At 44.2% G+C, this 12,267-nt stretch overlaps 1 protein-coding gene across 1 annotated transcript; it reads right to left on the bottom strand.

Annotated features, from left to right (window-relative positions):
- Window positions 1-362: 362 nt before the first annotated feature.
- Window positions 363-11,935, bottom strand: olfcb1 (olfactory receptor C family, b1). The gene is made up of 6 exons (XM_066703047.1): window positions 11,554-11,935; window positions 8,759-9,050; window positions 6,203-7,069; window positions 5,797-6,009; window positions 4,127-4,244; window positions 363-3,851 (listed from the first exon to the last, which is right to left on the bottom strand). The coding sequence occupies exons 1-6, from the start codon at window positions 11,742-11,744 to the stop codon at window positions 2,779-2,781; spliced, it is 2,754 nt and encodes a 917-aa protein (XP_066559144.1). The 5' UTR covers window positions 11,745-11,935; the 3' UTR covers window positions 363-2,778.
- Window positions 11,936-12,267: the final 332 nt, after the last annotated feature.

Raw genomic sequence — 12,267 nt, 5'->3', positions numbered from 1 at the left:
TATGATAGTGTAGTGTTTTAGGCTTTTTGCTACCTTGATTAATTGGTCTGCATCACAATAAGAAATAACACTTGGAGGATCAAAGTTAAAGCAACAGTCAGTGTTGCCAGAAATACAAATGCACTAGTAAAATCAATAACCAGCACAATATATTTTTTTTATGACAAACCCAAAGTAAATCAATATAGGTGGTGGTTCCACCCTCCACTTCATGTATATAAATAAATAAATCCACTGTCCTGTTTTTTTCATGTAAATCTTTTTGTCATCAGAATCATATGAAAATATAATAGTGTACTTCTAGTACCTACGGAAGAGCATTAGGGCCACTTAAGAGAGGAAATGTGTTTGATAATATTGAGAAAAAAGTCAAAAGTTTTGAGATTTAAGTCAAAATAAACTTTTAAGAAAAAAGTCAACAAAGAAATCGTAGGACATTAAGAAGTACTTGATCTAAATCAAAAGAGACAGTCAGTATGCAATTTGGTACTGAATATGCAAATTGGTGTTGAATTGTGCATGATGAAATGTCATAGACCCCCATACCCCGTTCAAAGGAACTTACATCTTTTGCCCTCTGAATGGCACACATTAGGTTGAAAATGTGTATACGATCATTGGTTACATTAGTCAGAGGCTGCACAGAATCTGAGTTTTGGGGATGTGAGACATTAACAACAGTAATGAAAACAACAACAGAGAGTGTTTCTGCCATTTTCATATTTTGAAAAATAATACATAATCTGCAATTCATTCAAAATACACATCACATGAACACCAGCCCAATGTAGAAAAGTACCAGATCGCTTCACCCTCCACCCCCCAATCCTTCATCCTCAAGGGAAGATGAAGTTCACAATCTGGAAATCATCTTTATCTGAAGGGATGGGCCAAGGAATAATGGGCCCAGAGGGGACAAAGTGTAACAACTTTTAATTGTGCGTTAGTGCCCTTAAGTTAAACGTTTGTAATTTTTTTGTAATTTGCCCTGGATATGGGCATCAGCTAAGAAACATAACAAAAACAAATATCCATGTGTGCACTATTGCACTGGTTGAGGTAGTCAGCTTGCTTGTTTGAATTATGATGGTAACTCTATTGCTACCCCTGTGTAATGCAAACCCCCCAAGTGTCAGAGGAGTTGGGGGGAGGGAGGGGTGGATTGTATACAGTACATACTGCTGTGGTATGCAAATATCAGGAAACCTGGATAAGAGCAAGACAATACACATACCATACACTACACAATACATAAACAACGCGTCAATAACAAACAGGATTGCATAACAGCAGTTGTTAGCAAAGCGGATTACATAACAATACACCCTTAGACAGAAAAACTACATTAAAAATAAATACAAATGCACACCGATTCACAATGGAAAGCCCCTTAGATCCACCTACAGACTACAACTCAGGCAGACTCAGGAGAAAAATACTTAACTGTGCAGTGACATTGAAGAATCCCCTTTTAATTGCTAAATCAGACTGTAGACTAGATTGAATCAAACAGAGTCTTTATTGGTTAAAACTCACCCTGTCCAGGATATCACAGTATGTATATAACATCATGTAAGCTCTATGATTTTAGAGAAGTAAGTACAGAGACCTGCGTGTCTGTGTGAATTACTTTTCTCCAAGGGGCTTGAATAAAGACTGTTTGATTCAATCTACTCTACAGTCAGATTTTTCTGAGAGCAATTACAAGGGGATTCGTCAACATCCTGGCATTTCTGCTGTTGAGCTGCCAAAAGCTTGCTTTGTCCTGAGAGATCATTGTTTTGACAGTGCACCTGTAAGCAGCCGTCTGAGCAAGTCTGTGAACAAGTTCACTCCGCCAGCTAGAAGGAGGAGTAGGCAGATTTAATTGCTGTATGTATTTTATCTGTGGAGGCAGAAAGCACAGCCAATCCTCACATAAGAAAATAGTAGTTATTTCTATTATATTCATAGGCATTTCTAAGCAGGCATCAAGTTCTAAGAGCAAATATTGTGCATACATCCTAGGCAAATCCTGAGTGGTGTCAAAGACAGGCTACATATATATGTGAAATATAAAACTTAAAGTGTATCATATTCAACTTCAACAAAAACTGATCTGATGGAAACGTTTCAGAACAGGAAGCTCACACATAAATTTAGTTGTTTGCAAAATATTTCATATTCTTTTTCAGAATAATTGTTAAATGTACACATTAATTTTATTATGGTATGTCACTGTTATGCACTAGTAAAACTGTATCAGACCTGCGTGAAAGATTCTACTCTGCAATCCTGAATTACCACTGTAAAATAAAAATAAATCATCATCAACATATAGGCCTCAATGTAGGCTTTAATGGCATGTATGTTTTTCACCTATATGTGCTATACAGTATAAATCTCCTATGAGCAGTGTACACACCTACATGAACCCTACACAAAGTTTCACATTAAAACATGCTTATATGGGTTATCTTACAAAGATGTCTATGAGGAGAGACTGCAGACATACAGATGGAAGAATTCTGCCAGTTTTCCCTGTATAATCTCAAGTAATGACCCCAGAGGAAAACAGGATTAAACTCAGATTTGCTACAACCAAGCCAAATACATTACCCAATTGCCAAGAAGTCCAGACTGTAAATGTTACAATAAAAATGACAATAATAGTAATAAATAATACACTTTTTATCCTGATAGACTTCCCTGAGAATTAGGAGGTGGGAGAGGAGGGGAGCAGAGAGAGAGAGGGAGGGGATGAGTGTTTGTGTCTCTTGCTGCTAGTGTGTTTGTCATCTACCAGCTACTACGTCTCCTCCGCCTGAGCTTGTGGCTTGGAGGGAGGGTGAACTCGTTAGGGTCTGGGTCAACGTCCAGATCCAAGTCGAGGTTGAGGTCAGGGTCGAGGTCGGTGGAGGCGGCAGCTGAGTGCTGCACGCTGACCTGCGAGAGCGTGGTGTCCAGGGAGAAGACGGACTTGCGCACCTCTCTCAGGTAGGCCTCGGATGTGTTGTCCCTGTGCTTGAACAGGATGAAGTAGCACTTGGGCAGAAGGTGGCAGCACAAGACGCCATAGCTGGAGGCCAGAATGGCAGAGGCCTGCACGGCTGAGCGCTGCTGGCTTTTGGTCACGTACACAGGGATGAAGCACACCCACACGAAAAGGTACACCAGCATGCTGAAGATGATGTAGCCCGTCTCATTGTAGCGGTGCGGCGTCTTGCGGCCCTTGAAGGCGAACAGGAAGCAGATAAATGCCAGCAGCCCTGTGTAGCTCAGCATGATACCGAAACCCACATTGGAGCCCTCACTACACTGCACCAGCACTGTCATGGTGCTGTTGGTGGTAAACATCTCCACACTCGGCGAGTCAAAGATTAGCCAGAAGGTGCAGATGAGCCCCTGGATGCCTGTGAGCAGGAGGATGATAACAGGGGGCTTGTACAGCTTCTTCATCCTCAGTTTGACATTCAGGTCAAAGAGGAAGGCCAAGAAGGTGCGGAAACTCTTGACCAGGATACAGGAGACGCACAGGCTGAAGCTGATGCCATACAGGGGCTGCCGCGCCCGGCACATGTGGTCGACTGGCCGCCCTATGAACAGCACAATGCTGCAGAAGTTGACCGCCAGGGAGGCTAGCATGAGGTAGACCAGCGGGCCCCCTGCTACCTTCACTGTGGGGGTGTTCCAGTGTGTCACAAAGATCACCAGCATGGCTGCCAAAGTCACCAGCCCCAGCCCAGCAAACACCAGTAGAGCAATGGTGTAGGCATCGGTCCAGCTCAAGAAAGTCTCCACCTTGGGCTGGCACTCTGTGGCACCCTGCAGAGACCAGGTGCCATTGGGGCACTTCAGGCATTCCACCATGTCTGTGATGGAGACATACCGAGGGTGGACAAGGAGAGACAGACACACAGACGCAGAGACAAATACACAGACACAGGGCTGGTTAGGGTTTACTGCTCACATCAGAGTGCCAGGGACAAGCCAGCTCTATTGTTTCACTTTAAAGTTATGTATCACATGAATGTAATTAAGTTAACACACCCAGGGTAAGACTCACTAGAAATGCTTAAATATCTGAAGCAACAGCACAACAATTAGGTTTAAGGGATGAAGCTCTCCCTCTCACTAGTATACTCACTTTTTTGGTCAGAGTAGGTTCCCTCCAAACACTTAGTGCAGTTGTAGCAACAGGAGATGTTGAAGACATTCTTCCACATGCCCGGCTGACAGGGCTCAGAGCACTGAGACGGAGGGACCTGACGGAGGGAGGTGGACAGGTAAGGGGTGGGATATTCACCTTATGGTCTACCAACAGTCTACGCACTGTCTGTCCGGAGTCTTCCAACAGTTTACTAACAGTGTGCCTACAGTCAGCCCAATAATCCACCAACTGTCTGCCAGCCATGCAGTCTACCCCCAAGTCAGAAGTCTCAACATTTTACCAGCATTCTACCCACAAATAGCCAGCAGTCTTCCCACATGCTGCCCGTGGTCAGCCAAAAATCTATCAAAAAAGTACCAGTGAGTACCAATCTTCCCAACAATGTGCTTACAGTTTGACTAATTGACCATTCGCAAAGCCTCGCCCCCAAACGGTCCATGTCCAATCCTACCTTAGCAACCGGTCACTACTCGAAGAAGGTCCGTCAAGCTTTCGTCATTAAGGCTCAAAATGGTGAGACGCTGTGCCTACAGCACCTGCAAATCCGATAGCAGGTACCCCAGACATTTAGAGGGGAAGTAATTTTTTCCTCTTTCCAAAGCCAAAAATCGAAGAGGAAAGATGCCGGAGGTGGACAAGACAGTGTGGGAGGCCCTATTTCCAGCTAAATAACACGAAGATTAACAAACATACATTTGTCTGCTCCAAGGTAAGCTAGGTGGCTAATGATGTTGTCATTGTCTAGCTAACGCCAGTGGCGGTTCTAGACTTCAGGTTTTAGGGAGGCTTTGTGGGACTGCATTAGGGGGGGGTGCTTATAGTGTTTTGCGGAGTTACTTCTTCATTCTTTGATTCTTTTTTGGTAATATTTTTAGGGGGGATGAGTGAAAATACAGGGAGGGTAAAGCCCCCTTAAATAGCGTTAGCCATGGGCATCAGGTAATTACAGTGACTTCTCTTGGGTTGTGAAATGCTTTTCTCAACATTTATACATAATTATTCCTTGGACAACAATGTTATCTAACGCTGACTTTATAGTTTTTTGTGATAACGTGACCATTAATATGACTAACTTGCTGCTACTAACATTAGCTAGATAGCGAGCTACCTCTAATATGAGCTTGTTACGTCGGGGCAGTCATAGGCTTAACTTTAACAGGTGACTTTCTGCTGAGGTTGATAAGATGATGTTGACTGATAGAAGATTTCTATAATAGCTGTATAAACTGAACTGACCTGGCAGTGCAAGAGCATGACTGCTCCACAAGGCTGTGCTGGTCACATTTTAGGATGAGTTTATGGGGTATCTCATGCTTTGATTGAGATCGGTATGATTGTGCTTCAATTATCGTTGTGTCCCCTTCCTTGTTGATTTCAATATTCTGAACATATCCTTCCACTGCATATTGCAATCCCTCTTGCCTCGATCTGGAGGATATCGCGGAGGATGCTTTTCCCCTCCGTGCTCGGTGTTACTGCTTACAAAGCAGCACAGCTTGACGGGCATAGCAACAGTAACTAAGTGGGCGGGTCTTTTGCGAAAGGTCAATAGCCTACCAACAGTCTTCCAACAATGGAGTCTGTCCACAGTATATCAGGAGTCTACAGTGTACCCACAGGGTGACTGGCAGTCCTATCCGACTCACTTTGTTGTCGGGAGTACTCCAGAGTAGCATGTCTGTGTTGACCTCCACGGTCCCCTGGCTCACACGGTATCTGCCGACTACTTTGAAGACACGCTTTAGTCCCTGCCTGCTCCAGAAGATCAGGTCATAGCCGTCTACAGTGTCCCCATTTTCATTGAAGTAGAACTGGTTGTCGTCCAGGGTGAAGTTCACCTTCTTAAGCTCCTGCAGAAGCTGTGGAAATGAAAAGATGTGTTGTCTGGGTACAATGGAGCATTGTTACCACACCTCAGTGTCTACCAGTTTAAACAGCAGCACAACACACCAGCATACATACAACCACAAACTCATTCAATGCAATTGAACCGAATCATCAATAAAGCTCCAGAAATAAAACAAACACAGAGATTCATTAATAAATATTTACCTGCCAGGGAGGAAAATTCCTGGGACCAGGGCAGGCAGTCTGGTTGCATCGCAGAAGACTGTGGAGGGCATGTGCCAAGGCCCAGACAGCCTGCCTACTGCCATAGGCCACACCTAAGTCGATCGCCTTCAACAGGAAGTCATCATCCTCTACCTGGGGGTCCACCACCTCACAGGCTTTTGGAGATTTCATTGCCAAGTTGGGGATTTGGGGGATGGGGCACCATGTGGGTGGCTGATTCTTCAGGCACTGGTTGTATTGGCGAAGCTCAGGGGGGCAGGAGAAGCGCAACTCCTTGTACTCTTCGATGAAACGGTTGGTGGTGTTCGGGGCGGGCCGCAACTTCTGCAGGTACTCTGAGAAGCCGGGAATGTTGCCAGTGGTGAAGGTAAAGCCAAAGATCTCCCCCACCTGGTTGATGCCTTCCATATTGGCAACAAGCCGAGACAAAGACCAGGCGTCGCTGGCAATCCAGATCTTGGATGTGTTGGTGCGGATCATCTCCTGAAAGAGCTCGTTTACCAGCTCGCCCTTGAGAATCAGCACCACCACTTTGGCCTGGAAGTTGCGGATCGTGGAGGCTACCTCCAGTATGCGTCGCTCACTGTTCTTGTCACCCAGGTAGTGTGGCATCATCTCCTTGTAGGCCACGCACACCCCCTGCTCATCTGCATCACGCAGGAAACTCTCCATCGCCGCCTTGGCATAGTCGTCGTCCCCAGATACCACGCCCACCCAGTCCCAGCCAAAGTGCGAAATCAGTCTCGCCATTGCCCGCGTCTGGTAAACATCACTGGGGATGGTGCGCAGGAAGGAGGGGAAGCGCTGCTTGTCGGACAGTGCTGCCGCCGATGATGTCCAGCTAATCTGAAGAAGCAGGGATGGGGCAGACAGAGAGGGGGAACAGAGGACACACACGCTCACTGTCTGCTTCACAACAGCCATGCACTGTTCAACCTCAACTGGCATTTTTGACTCCCAAAATTTGTCTCTCCCCACCCCTAGCTTTCTGTCTCACATCTACCTTCCACTGTCTCAGAGTTACATTATCCTGTCTGTCTCACATTTATTTTATAACTGTCTCACAACAAGCTTACACTCCACCTTGGCTCACATCTCCCTTATACACTCAAAAGAAAAAAAACTTGTTTGTTGTTAAAATAATAAATACAATTTCTCAAAACTAGTTAAGGAAACGTACCCATTCTACAAGTAATTCTTAGTAATGCACAATATTTGGTAGCAATTGTTAGTAAAGTTAAATGTAAGTAAATATATGACATGTTATGTAAACAAAAATAATTGTTATTGTTTAATGTACTAAGTGAAAATGCTGATAAGAAATTCAAGTAATAATCCAGTTACTTGATTTAAGCAATCCTTAAGCAATTAAAGCTGCAGTAATGAAGAGTAATGAAAAGTAAATAATAGTAATTTGTAGTAATTTGCAGGTAAATGTTGTAATCATTATAAGTAAAATAAAAATAATAATATTAAAAATTAAATTTTGTGAGTGTACTGTCTGTCTCACCCCTGCCTAGCACTGAGCTACTGAGGAAGCATGTATGGAGGTATATATAACCTTTCTTTCAGCTGTCTTTTGTTTTTTCTGTCTCCTTCACAAGCCTTTCCTCACCCCAGACCATCTGCCTCACCCTGTACTTTGTGCCTGGAAGGGGAAATCCTTCAAATTTTTCACTTGTAAAAATATATCTGTCTGATTGTCCCTCTCACCTCAATCCTGTCCTTGGCTTTGTCTGACCTTTCTCTTATAAGACCTATTTGTGACCCCCGCAGGATAGAGATGGCTCTGATTCTTACCACTGAATTGTACATCTTTAATAATAACAGAAATGAAACCCAGTTCAGTGCCTTCAATAGTGTTATCGCTGATGTGGTTGGTGCATTTCTGGAATTTAATCTCTGCAGATAAGGATGTATGAAGGCCCTGACAGCTGCACAAACTCCTGCAGTGTGATAACAGAGTTAAAGGTGCCCACTAGCAATTACAACCCACTGAAAAGGGAATCCATTATAGACGAACCAACAGCAGGGATAGGAACCTGTTTGCAATCGCCTGCCCCTTGCTGTACATATTTTCCAAAACATACTGTGCCACTCCTGGATAATTACATTCTGAAGTCAGAAGAACAAAGCCAGTCACCACTGTGCTCTACAGAGTGTTTCATCGACTGAACACCCGGAGCGTTTTGTTGATCGAGCGTCTTCAGAGCCATCATGCCATATCATAATGAGCATAGGAAGTGACCTCCATCACCTGAGGAATCTCAACACACCCTTCAAAAGAATGTTGTGTGACAATCTCAGCTGCGTGACAAATTTGTTTTTCAAGTTCGACATAAAGAATGTCGAAAATTACACATTTATACTTCACATCCTGAGCTTCCCTCTCTCCCAGCATTCCCCTCTCCCAATCCCCTCACCCCAGACCTCCACTTACACACATACTCCCTGGCTCCCTTGGTCTCCTCCTCTCCCTGAATTTCCTACCTCTACTCTCCATTCCTCTCCTCTCCCACTCACTCATTTGCTCACCTGGGGGACCATGTAAAGACCCAGTAGCTTGGCAATCGCGATGGACTCCTCAGAGTAGCGCCCCCCCACTACAGCCTTCACGAGGGGGGCGTAGTCGCTGTAGTTGCAGTGGATGTCCAGGCTGCCATTGAGCGAGAGCAGCACCTGTGCACCCTGCAGGGCCTTGATGGCATCAGAGCAGGTATCACATATGATGTAGCCCAGCTTCACCCCGGGCAGGAAGCCAGACTCATTGATCTGCTCGATGCTGAGGATCGTGGCCATCTGTAGCGCGAAGGGCATCCAGTCAAACCTGGAAAGAGACAGAGAGAGGAGACAGAAGAGGGACAGAGGAGATGGAGAGAGGGAGTGATGGACCCATCAGGAACCCAGAGCTCAGTTGTATAAAAAACACATTTCAGTTTCTCCTTAGTTTTCCCCTAGCAGGGATGGCAAACCTGTGGCACGCATGCCCAGAGTGAGACTTAGAGCTGTATAGGTTGGCACGCCAATTGAACGACTATCTGTGTTTTTTTTGTTTCGTTGTTTTTTGCCAGCCCGCCCCTCAATTGTCTAAATTGATTGGCACTTTAGAAAAACAGTCAGTATATTTGGCAGTGACGGCACTGCCCAAAAGGAATTTTCTGAATATTCATGTTTAAGGTTGGGTTCTTGTGCACAAATTTTCGCCATTATGCGCAGAACTGCAGAATCCCATTGGTGGAGCTGTGCAGATCCACGCAGAACTGCGAAAATCTGCACTGCATGGACGAGATGTTAATATTATGATGACTGTTCATGCTGAGGTACGGCACTCTGGCAGCAGGAGGAAGATGACAGAAACTGTAAGTCTGTGCTGTTGTGATTCATTGTGGTCAGCAATGGACGTGTCTGTTCAACACGCAGTGGAAAGCATTTTGTTTATCTCCTGTATCACATGGAGAAATGGCCACAAGCATTCATATTTAACACTCCGACAATTTAAAAACTTCATGAAGTTGTCAAAAGAAAGCTGTCAATTCTCAAAATAAATAAATTGTTCACAAATGTACTCTACAAATCAAAGGCATACTCATACTCAGGGTAGATTGATACCAATGCATTATTTTTGTCTTAAAACAGTGCCACACAGTGTATACTAATCTACCAGTTTTAGTTATTTTACAAAATGTAAAAGCAGTAGATATAAGTAAATATACGTTGAAAAAAGAAGGTGCATTGGTAATGTGCAAGTGCAAACAAAACAATATGGAAGGGTTACTAATGCAGCCAAATGAACAAACGTCTACTTCTTGTATGTAACAGCAGGACAATGGGAGAGTCTGTGGGACATTGTTTTGGGGGTAGATTGTGATTTTAAAGGGGTTTTTAAACGTACTTCACCATTATAATCCTCAATCTTAATGTGTGATTAAATGTGATTCATGCATTTTACTTCACTGTAACAATACTGCAACATATAAATGATGTATTAATTGTATTAAATGGTTTTCCACTATATACAATTAAGATTGATTTATTTAATTTGAACAAGGATTAAAGATTCCCATTGTCCAATATGAAAAGGGACATATTCCAAAAATGATAGTGATGTGCTATTACTACTGCTTTGTATATTTGTAAATTGACAATAATCTGTGAGCAAAAATGGAACCTGCATATTTATAATATTTTTGGGGAGGAATATGTGCCTCGATTCATTCAGCTTGATACTCTGCAGCAGACTCCCATTAGCAGACCACAGAGGGATAAGGGGGTGGGTTCAAGGGGGGGAGTGGTGTTGATTCAGGTGGTGGGTGGGTTGGTTCTATCTGTCCATCTTGTTTAAATTTTTCTGTATTGTGGTTTGTTTTGTTGGCATGTTTGATTCATAACTTAAATTACAACAAAAAATAAATATAAATATTGGTTTAAAAAATGCTTTTTAGCCCCTGTATAAACATTTATATTCCTAATTTATCAATGGCACCCTTTAGCACTTAACAAAGCATACAAACCAGACATTGAGCACTCCATTCAAAACAGGATTGCCATCGCTGGCCTAAAGCTTTCCTGGAGTTTAAAGGTATTGCACAAAGCTCCTCAGACACTACATTAGTATAGGTCAACTGGTTTCATTCCTGCTTGCAAACTTGTCTTATGTTCTGACGTTCTCACACAGTGAACTCAATCTCATCATTAGGGAAGGAGCTGCTATAATTAAAACTGAACTTATTGAATAGCGATGCAACCCAAGACAGAAGCACTTAGCCCCTTAGCCAAGCAAAATAATGAAGCAATACAATCCATATACTGTGAAACAGAAGCATGGATTCAAAAAGTGCTGTACGAAGGTGACCATTGTTCTATCCACCCAACTCTACTGCTTTAGGGGTTAATTACACCTATGTGTGTCAAAAATGTACTTAAAACTGACTGTAAGCTGTTCCTAAACCATGAGTATGGCACGAGCAACACAGGCCAGTGAACACACAGCTGTGGTCAGTGCTGGTAGGGTCTATTCACCTTTACTGGTACTTGTACTTCTCGATTTCATCCATTATCCCCCAGTCCTTAACAGCTCAATGCTTGTAATGACTTGTGTTTTGACAATGAGGAAAAATGTGAACACCTTCGATTAAGTGGCATGAACAAACAAAGTGCTTTTGTGTATGTGTTGGTATACACACACACACAGGCTCCAGTATTAACACTCTCTCTAGTTAACTAAGCAATGGGTTTTAAAAGTTCCCACAACAGCAGACACAGGCTGCCCTGGTTCCTAAGCACCCTGGACCCCTTGCACCCTCTTTCTCCTACCCCAGGGCTGTACTCACTGTGTGCAGTTGAATCCATTCGGCTGTGTCCTCAGCTCAGTCCCCACAGTGGCGTGGAAGGGCAGGAGCCCCCCCAGCAGGATGTCCCCAGGGGCGTGTGCTCCACAGATGCTCTCGATGTAGTCACAGCAGCCCCCCAGGCCCCCCAGCACGGACAGAAGCAGGACCGATACGCACAGAGTGCCGAGCATCACGCATGTGTATGAGTGCGTGTGTTTGTGTGTCTGTGTGTTCAGTGCAGGACTATAAAATCACATTGACATACAGTCTCACGTTACCACGTCCTTTTATGTATCAGGTCTCCCTCTCTCTCTCTCTCTCACTGGAATAGGGGTATGGCGTAGGTCTCACACGTGTTGTACAAACAAAAGCTGCATAGCGGTGCCCTGGAATTGAAAGCATAGACAGCACACACCTTCCTCATTCCTGGGCGGCTCATCATATAGCACAGAGCAGGCAACCTGGTGGCCCTCAGAGGAGCAGTGGGCTGTGCCAGTGTTGCTGACACTGGGGGGTGTGTGGGGAGGAGAAAAAGATCTCTGCATCTTCCCGCGCTGTAAATCCCCATTACAAAAAAGAAAAACAAAACAAAACAAACTAGCCGAGCAGGAAACCTGAGATGGTCACAGTCTCTATGGGATTTGCACAGCAGCTCCGCTCGCTCCACTCACACCTCTGATATTTCCTAGCCCGAGTCCCTTTATTGCACCTGCA

The sequence above is a fragment of the Amia ocellicauda genome, chromosome 1, assembly GCF_036373705.1.
Source record: "Amia ocellicauda isolate fAmiCal2 chromosome 1, fAmiCal2.hap1, whole genome shotgun sequence".
Classification (NCBI taxonomy): domain Eukaryota; kingdom Metazoa; phylum Chordata; class Actinopteri; order Amiiformes; family Amiidae; genus Amia; species Amia ocellicauda.
Note: the sequence above shows the minus strand (reverse complement) of the source record. Positions and strands in the feature narration are given on the sequence as shown.

What these genes read in the sequence shown, in the direction of transcription:
- olfcb1 (XM_066703047.1), bottom strand. Translation starts at nt 11,744, where the DNA reads ATGCTCGGCACTCTGTGCGTATCGGTCCTGCTTCTGTCCGTGCTGGGG. An exon ending in GTCTTTACATGGTCCCCCAG is followed by an intron (nt 7,070 to 8,758) that starts GTGAGCAAATGA and finishes CTGCTTCTTCAG; the next exon opens with ATTAGCTGGACATCATCGGC. An exon ending in GGAATTTTCCTCCCTGGCAG is followed by an intron (nt 6,010 to 6,202) that starts GTAAATATTTAT and finishes TCATTTCCACAG; the next exon opens with CTTCTGCAGGAGCTTAAGAA.